General features: G+C 44.1%; 5 protein-coding genes across 5 annotated transcripts in view; 1 reads left to right on the top strand and 4 right to left on the bottom strand. All coding sequences in view use genetic code 12, as the record gives it.

The window, feature by feature from the left end:
* Positions 1-1,429, bottom strand: part of LODBEIA_P28010 (uncharacterized protein) — a gene marked incomplete at both ends in the record, with an annotated part of 1,749 nt that extends 320 nt beyond the window's left edge. Inside the window, one exon of the mRNA XM_066972841.1 lies at positions 1-1,429. This exon is cut by the window's left edge and continues 320 nt beyond it. Coding sequence (XP_066829739.1) covers positions 1-1,429 — 1,429 coding nt within the window.
* A 1,646-nt stretch (positions 1,430-3,075) lies between these two features.
* Positions 3,076-3,777, bottom strand: LODBEIA_P28000 (uncharacterized protein; the record flags this gene model as incomplete). The annotated part of the gene is made up of 1 exon (XM_066972840.1): positions 3,076-3,777. One exon carries the CDS (start codon positions 3,775-3,777, stop codon positions 3,076-3,078), a length of 702 nt encoding a protein of 233 aa, XP_066829738.1.
* Positions 3,778-4,080: 303 nt separating this feature from the next.
* Positions 4,081-4,728, bottom strand: LODBEIA_P27990 (uncharacterized protein; the record flags this gene model as incomplete). Its single annotated transcript, XM_066972837.1, has 1 exon — positions 4,081-4,728. One exon carries the CDS (start codon positions 4,726-4,728, stop codon positions 4,081-4,083), a length of 648 nt encoding a protein of 215 aa, XP_066829737.1.
* Positions 4,729-4,929: 201 nt separating this feature from the next.
* On the top strand, positions 4,930-6,924 carry LODBEIA_P27980 (uncharacterized protein; the record flags this gene model as incomplete). Its single annotated transcript, XM_066972836.1, has 1 exon — positions 4,930-6,924. One exon carries the CDS (start codon positions 4,930-4,932, stop codon positions 6,922-6,924), a length of 1,995 nt encoding a protein of 664 aa, XP_066829736.1.
* Positions 6,925-7,175: 251 nt separating this feature from the next.
* Positions 7,176-7,934, bottom strand: LODBEIA_P27970 (uncharacterized protein; the record flags this gene model as incomplete). The annotated part of the gene is made up of 1 exon (XM_066972835.1): positions 7,176-7,934. The coding sequence occupies one exon, from the start codon at positions 7,932-7,934 to the stop codon at positions 7,176-7,178; it is 759 nt and encodes a 252-aa protein (XP_066829735.1).
* Between the last annotated feature and the right edge of the window lie 171 nt (positions 7,935-8,105).

Below are 8,105 nucleotides of genomic sequence, written 5' to 3'. Positions count from 1 at the left end.
CAGCTAGGTAATCTGACATCTGGCACAACTGCGGGTTGGAAACATACGCTACCAAGGTGTCAACGGTGACAATGTAACCGTTGTAACTTGGAGCATTTGCTTTGAGCCAGGTTCTAGCAGTGTCCACGGCAGTTTGCATTTGAGCAACCGAGGCAGCTCCGGCATTGACCCGCTCATTGCCCACGGCGATAGTGTGCACGGCACCCCACCCTTGAGAACTTTGTGAAATGGCCGTTTTAATCTCCAGCAAACCGTTTTGAACCGATTGCGGGTCGATGTTCCAAAGTCCCAAATATATCTTTTGCAGCGGAGTCATGGCAGCCATGACATTTTCGATACCCGAGCAATCGGTGCTGTACAATCTAATGAGTTCATAGTTTGACAATTTGGCAAGGTCGGCCCTGACTTCCGCAGCACTCTTGCACTTGTCTCCCTTGGTGTATGGGGAGTACGTTATCCCGTATGAACCTGCGGCTGCTGTTGCACCTGCCGTGCTGCCTCCGTTTGACGCGGTGGCTGTTGCAGTGTTGACTGATCCAGTGATTTTACCCGGGGAGCCGCCCTGGAATGTATTGGTAGTGACGGCGCCCGGTTGTGAAGTGGAAGCTGTTGAGACAGAGGTCGGAGTCGGATTGTTGGGTATCCCGATTGAAGCTGAAACTCCTACTGAAGCAGACAAACCAAGCGTAAGTTGGTTTTGGCTCGATTGCGGCTTGCCGAGGCCTCCAAATAAAAAGTCAAACAAGCTATCGTGAGTGTATTGCAGAGACGAGTCAGCTGCTTGAGTAGTAGCGGCAGTCGCTGGCACTGCTGCTGCTGTTGCTGGCGCCACCTCGGTGGCAGGTGCTGCTGCTGCTGTTGCGGGAGCTTGAGTTTGTGCCGGTGTTGCTGAACTAGATGAGCCTCCAAAAAATGCATTGAACAAGTTTGAAAGAAAGCCTCCAGATCCACTCGATCCTGAAGCGGGAGTCTGAGCCACTGCTGCCGCTGCAACTGGTGCTGCTGTTGCCGCTGGTGCTGCCGCTGCGCCAGTTGTGCTGGCTGCGGCATTGAGTCCAAACAAATTATTCCAGAATCCTCCTGAAGAAGACGTTGTAGCCGCTGGTGGTACCGGTGTAGCAGCGGCAGCGACTCCAACTGCCGGTGTCTGTGCCTGTGCTGCAGCTGCAGCTGCGGCTGTAGTGGTTGCGGGACTAAACAAGTTTGCCCAAAATCCTCCCGTACTTGATGTTGTTGTTGCTGCCACTGCTGCTGCTGCTGCTGCTGTTGGAATCGTAACTGCCGCTGTGGTAGGCGCTGCTGCTGCTGCTGCTGCTGCCGAAGTTGTATCGCCAAAACCAAACAAGTCCGAAAGGAAGCCTCTTTTTACGGGTGCCGCATGTGTTAGACAGGCTAGCGTAAGATATACTATGAAAAAGTCCAAATTCATCAGCTCTCAGAAAGAAAAAAAATGAAGACGTGAAAAATGAAAGTGTGGTTTTTAATGATGAGATATGCGCAGTCGTAGCTGTGATGAAGAAAAATTTGATGTAAAATGAATGATATCTAGGAATTCAATGGAAGTCGAAAGTTGGGGGTGGTTGGTTTCACAATTGATGCAAATTCTTTTTGCTTTCGCGGTATCAAAGGGGGTAGAACTTGTGATTATGAAAATAAAGTAAAAAAATTATGAACCAAACCATTGATAAAAAAAAAATTTAAAGATCGATCACCATGTATATATATATATACTAGCTGGCATGTTTGTCAATCATGATGAGATGGTTTATCTTCGGGGTTGAGAAGACCAAAAAATGAAAAAAAAAAAGAACTCCACCGGGTCATTTCGTCCATAGGCTAGAAATAAATTAGGAGGCTTTTGGTGGGTTGCTTTTGATCTCTCTTGTCTCGTCTGGTAAATGCTTTTCTTTTGCAGCTATTACCATTCTAGATTGAGGAATTTTACAAAGCCGCCGCTACCACTCGGCACGAACGTTAGTTTCCGTATTTGGCAAAATGTAGCTGAATCTTTTGCAATCGCATTGATCTCTCATGGATAGACGACTCGAGTACTGCAAAATTAAATGGCAATGCTGTTACCCATCAACCCACCAAGCCATCAACTCGTATAACTCCCCCTCAACCATTTTACCAAAACAGAGGGGAAGGTAAACAAAGAAATCTTTCTTTTTTTGAAAAAAAAAAAGTTGTGCAGTTGAACTCTTTTGGTGCTATGTGGTTCATTTGTCTCACAGCTGTCGGGGAGACAATAACGAGGGTTGCCATAGCTACTCTCATGTCGTTGTTCGTAAAAAAAAAAATGAAGAGTTTCCAACGTCCCATCAAAAAAGACATTGTCCCATGGGTCTAGCTCACAATAGCAGAGTCCAAATAGATGGTGAAGCGCCGGGATGTTTGATTTCACCGTATCCCAGATCCCAGATTTCTGACCACCACCACGGCGAAAAAGGGCTCGTACAGATTGATTGCAAAATAGAGCCAATCCGCGCGGTCCGCCTTCGTTTCCCTTCAACGCCCCACTTCCACCCCCTCACCTCTTGAAGCCGTTTTGCTCGGTTCATCCTCTAAGCCATAGCCTTCTTTTTTTTTTTTTCTTTTTTGCCCAAAAAAAGGCATTTTTTGACCCTTTACCTAGGCTGTTATCAGCCACTGGTTTAGACTCTCCGAGAATATTAAAAATGATTCAAGTGAGGGGCACTCAGTTTTCGGATATATTTACTGCCTACTACGTGTAATTATCCATGTATGTAAAGAGGAAAAGAAGTTTACTGTCATTATCCTCACAAAAACCGGACATCTTTCCCACCCAAAATGAAATAAAAAAAAAAAAAAAAAAAAAGAAAAAAATCTTATTCAACGACCTCTGTCTTTCTGTCTCCACACCTACCCCCTCACCGATCGATAATCAAACATCTGTTCTCTTATTGTTGGCCCCGATTGGCCCCGCCGATGAACCAACTCAGGTAATACGTCCTTCATTTTTTTTTCTTTCAGAATAATTAGTAAGACCCCTTTTCCGAGCCCCACGAGCCCCGAGCCTCGCAGATTCACATCTCTTCTTGTTTTTTTCCTTCATCACCTGAACCATTTAATGATATAATAGAAAATCACGAGCATCATAACAACGCAGAACCAAAAGAGCCACTTATCCTGCTTGGCCCTCTTTTCAACACTCCTTATGGTGCCTTGGCTCACGCCCAAGGTCATCAAGCTCTCCTCGAATTTAGCCTGGATCTTTCTCAACGTTTCATTCTGTTCCACGATATCTTCAAATGCCTGTTGTCCCATTTCCAATATCCGGTCAAGTTGCTCGGAGCCGCGCGCTAGTGTTTCGTTCTCCCTATATAAGCCCTCGCGCTGGGACATCATGCTCTGCTGCTGCTGCTGCTGCTGCTGGGTGGGATCATATGGGTTGTCGCTGGGCGTGGCGGCGGCGTGGGCGTGAGTTACGTGTCTTCTTCCAAGCAATTCCTGCTTGTTGGACTCCTGGGTAGCTATATCTCGTTGCTTCTTCAACGATTCGAATTTGGTGGTGAAACTGTCCAAGTCCTGGTTGAACTTGCTCAACCGACTCTCGTGTTTGGTGAATGCAGCGTCCGTACTGTTCTTATCGAGAAGGTCGGAGTAGTCCTTGATTGTTTTCTTAAATGCTGTGATGGATGTAGTGATTGCCCCTTGAAGGGACAATGGCGACGTGGAAAGATTCTTTTCAAACTCGGTGAGGTCCTTGGTTATTGTCTGAGTCTGTTTCAACCCATGATTGTAGATAGAGTTCATCTGGACTACTCAGGGAAGATGTAACACGAGGAACGGGGTTTGTTAGTAAGTATATCGTCAAAGCGGTTTGGATAAGTCGCTCTCGTGGCACGTCAATTTGTTATTTATCTTTCCCTACCTTCTCACAGCTACAGTTTACTAACAAAAAAAATGATGCGAAAAACTGCTTGTGAATATTTCAAAGAGAGCAACTACTTGTTCACCAGTTATACCTTCTTGCGAAGCACAACACTGAGAGGGATAAACTTTATGTTGTCAGTGTTGATGCTTCGACTAGATCAGTTAGGTGCTAAGCGATTCATTTCACGACATGAACCTACCAAAGGCTAGCAACACCGCCAAAGTACCTGTGCTTACACCGATAAGCCACTGCAAAACTTGAGTCTTGACAGCCTTGATTTGCATCTGCATGTTGGCAATCTCTTCGTCAATTCTGCTAAAGGTGTCTTCAATCTTCAACTCGTTTTGCGAGCTCTCCTCTCGAATGCGACCTTTCTCCAAATTCAAATCTAATCGCACACTCGCCTGGTTCTTTGTGATCTCTTCCTTGAGTCTGTTTTTCAAATTGGTCAAGTCGGTCCGTAGCTTCTCTTGGTCTTTCTTCAACGTGGTAAACTCGCTCTTGTCCATCGTTTGCAATTCACCTTTCAACTTGGCAAAATCGACTTTTTGCTGGTACGCTATCGACGAAAGCGCTTCCTTTGTAACAAGATTGTTTGTTATTGAGTAGATACCATCATTAATTGCACCGTTCACGACAACTACAGCTGCTTCTGCTTGCTTTTCGTCAAACCCGCCTTTTTCTTGCAAGGCTTTAACGAATTTCCTGGTATCAAATTTGGTTATGGATGATAGACTTCGTGCATGGCCTGTAGAAAGCCGTATCTGTGGCCGTATCGAGTTCAAAGTCGAGGCCAAGGAGCCAGTGAGTCTTGCGGATAACGAAGTCATAGGGTTGTGTCGGCTCAGGGGGGGAGGGCAAAGTCCTTGTATCTTCGATCAACCTTGCCTGTACTCTATATTCTAGTCGCACCTTTTGCTGAAAGAAAGAAACAAAGGGGAAAAAAAACCAAGAACAAGTGGAGCTCATTGCTTTGTAGCTTTCAAGTAAGTCAAAGTCACCTACAAGCAGAGATGCTGGTCAGAGGTCAGATGCTAAAGCAATTAACAGCTCGTGGTCGTCTTACGAGGCTGGCCTTTGTAAGCAGACGGTTCAATTCGTCAAAGGACAAGTTTTCAGATATAGAAAAATTCAATAAGCTGAAGACTCAGTACAACTTTGACTACAACTTTGACAACATTGACAAGGATAAGGCAACACTTCAACCTAATAGCAACGCTACACATCCGTCTTGGGCAAATAGGAGGGATACCCAACAACAAGATAGTTCAAACTCAAACGCGGGTATTCCAAAACAAAATGATGAGATTTTGGATGTCAATGCTATACTTGAGAATGATCCACGTCTAGCTGATCTTCGCCCTGGCTCGCATGAATATCGCGAAACTTTGCATAAAATCCACCAAGAGTTTCTCGTTAATCAAGAGAAAGCCCAAAGGAGTTATGAAGCCAAAGAAAGATGGAAAGGTGTGTTTTATGGATTTATTGGTGTTGTGGGACTCTTGATTGCACATCAGACGTTTATGAACTACGAATCCATCAAAAATCGAGCAACGTGGAAATGGTATTACGGCGACATGGAAGATACGGTTGAAGACATGAGCGGCAAGAACGTCAAGGCAAGCAAGCACTTGGCTGAAAAATTGGACAAAGAGTTTAGTAAAGAAAACTTGGCCAACATGAAAGATTCCAAGCACGAGTCTGGTGTCTACTACTTTGGTGACAGCACAAGCAAGATTCCATTGAGGATAAAAGCCTTCGATGGGCTATACCTCAAAGATGCATTGGTGGAAAAGGGACGCGTAATTGCTGTCACGAACAACGGCAAAGTTTACCAATGGTCCAAGAGGGACAAGAAGACGACATTGTCCGAGATCAAGCTTCCCAGCAAGATTGAGAAAGTTGTTGCAACAAAGGATTATTACTATTTTCTCACCGACAAGGGTGATGTTCTCTACAAGCCCAAGCACGAGTCTACTGGCTTTTTGCCCGTGTTGAGAAGAAATTGGTTCGGATTGTTAAAGTCGCATGACTTTGACCGACTCAATGCAATAAACATCAAGGAAATCCGCGCTGGTGTTGACCACATATTGCTACTTGATAAATTTGGTCAAGTGTTTGTGTCAAACACATCTCATGCTCCTAGCAATCATGGCCAGTATGGTCCAAACTACTCGCCGTTTGACAATGGAAAAGTGCCTGTTAACGAAGTGTTGGACTTGGCGCTACTCAACAATGAAGTCGTACAAACTCCCGATGGCAAGAAATCGATCGAACCGCGGACATTCACCAGCATAGCCTCAGGCGCATTCTTCAATATCGTTGCCGACAAGAGCGGCAATATCTGGACATGGGGGGACAACACTTTTGGCGAATGTGGAAGTCTAAACACCACCAAATTCCAGCCTGTGCCCAAAATGGTTTTTGGCAAAGCCGACTATAAGAGAATATGCAGAAACGTGTTTGGAACCAGAACTAAAGAAGCCGACTTTGAGGTGAAGAAAGTGGCTGCCACGGCCGATACGAGTTACATTTGGGTGAGATATTTGAATCACGATGATGTAATCTTGAGTTTTGGAAATGGTCTTGATGGTCAATTGGGCAGTGGCAGATACATGCAAGTGTGCTCTTATCCGGAAATCATCAAATCTTTAACTGGCTTGCAAGAATTTGATGACGCGTTGAATCGCGTAAAGAATATTGGTATAAAGGATATCGCAGCTGGCAAGAACCACACATTTATCACCTTGGACAATGCTGGTGCAAAAGATGTTCTCGTGACGGGTTCCAACTCGCATGGACAATTTGGAAACGGTAAAAAGATCAAAGCATGCAAACCTACCCAGTTGCCAAGACTTTTGGAGCCACAAGATGGTCAAGATAAAAATAAACTCGCAAAGACGATCAATGACATGCGCACACAAAGATTGCAGCTACTTGATGATGAAAAAGTAGGCAAGCAAACAGTGGAACAAGTGATTGCTGCTGGAGACGATGCTTCGGTGATATATTACAGATGTAAATAGTGTTTTGGAGGGGGTTCGTTTTTTTTTTCAATTTATTTATTTGTTTATTTTTTTTCCCTCTCTCTATAATGGTGTAAATTTGTGCAAGGATAAATGAAGAGTGAACTACTCTAGTCTGCTCTAATCTGTTCTACTCAGCTCTACTCAGCTCTGCTCTGCTCTACTCAGCTCTGCTCTGCTCTACTCAGCTCTGCTCTGCTCTACTCAGCTCTGCTCTGCTCTACTCAGCTCTGCTCCAGTCTCTTTTTGACTTAATCCAATTTGAAAATCTCATTCAAGATTTTAATAGTCTCATCGGGGTTCTTAACTGCATGGCCAATGGTTCTTGGGTCTTCATAGATTTCGTAGTCGTTACCACCTTTATAAGCTTTGTCACCAAAGAAATGAATGTTTTTAAAACCTTCATTTTCAACATGTTGTAAACAATATGTCTTATCCCAACCAGTGGGGAAAACATCAAATGAAATCTGACCGCCAATGGAATAAGTCAATCCGAAATCTTTGAAATTTTCTCTCAATGCGTCAACCAATTTTGCCCTCACTTGGTGGATCTTGTCATAGGCTTCGAAATCGTTTCTTTCCTGAGTCGAAGCGTTTCTACCAACGGGTGAAACGTTAATCATACCATTTCTAAACTCGATAAAAGTACCTCTTCTAACAGGAATGTCGATATCTGACAAGTATCTCAAGATAAACTTGACCAACTTGTTGTATTTTTCCTCGCCCAACCAATTGATAAACGATTGAGATGCCAATTGTTTACCCAATCTATAAGCAGTCAACCCATTTTCACTGAAACAATAGTCGAAATCTTGCAAGACGTTTGGTCCCAATTGCTCAACTTGCTTTGACAAGTCTGAACCACCAACGAATCCAATGACGACCTTCGATCTCAATTTTTCCAAAGTTTGCTTCATTTCTTCGGAAACGGTCAATCTGGCCGGTGTCAAAGTACCGTCGACATCAAACAACACTAAAGTTGTGGGATCTTCCTTTTTAGCAAACGACATTTTCTTCTTTTTTTCAAATAGTGAGTAGCGAGTAAGTGAGTGTTTCGATAATGAATTGACTCAGGGAATTGAAGTGGGGGCTGCTGTTGAAATGAGTGGGAAGAGTGAATTGAGACAAATATATATTAGTATATTAATGTTGTCTTGATACAATGCGGCAGGTCAAAAATA

This window comes from Lodderomyces beijingensis (genome assembly GCF_963989305.1).
Source record: "Lodderomyces beijingensis strain CBS 14171 genome assembly, chromosome: 3".
Lineage (NCBI taxonomy): Eukaryota > Fungi > Ascomycota > Pichiomycetes > Serinales > Debaryomycetaceae > Lodderomyces > Lodderomyces beijingensis.
This window is presented reverse-complemented; position numbering and strand designations above follow the sequence as displayed.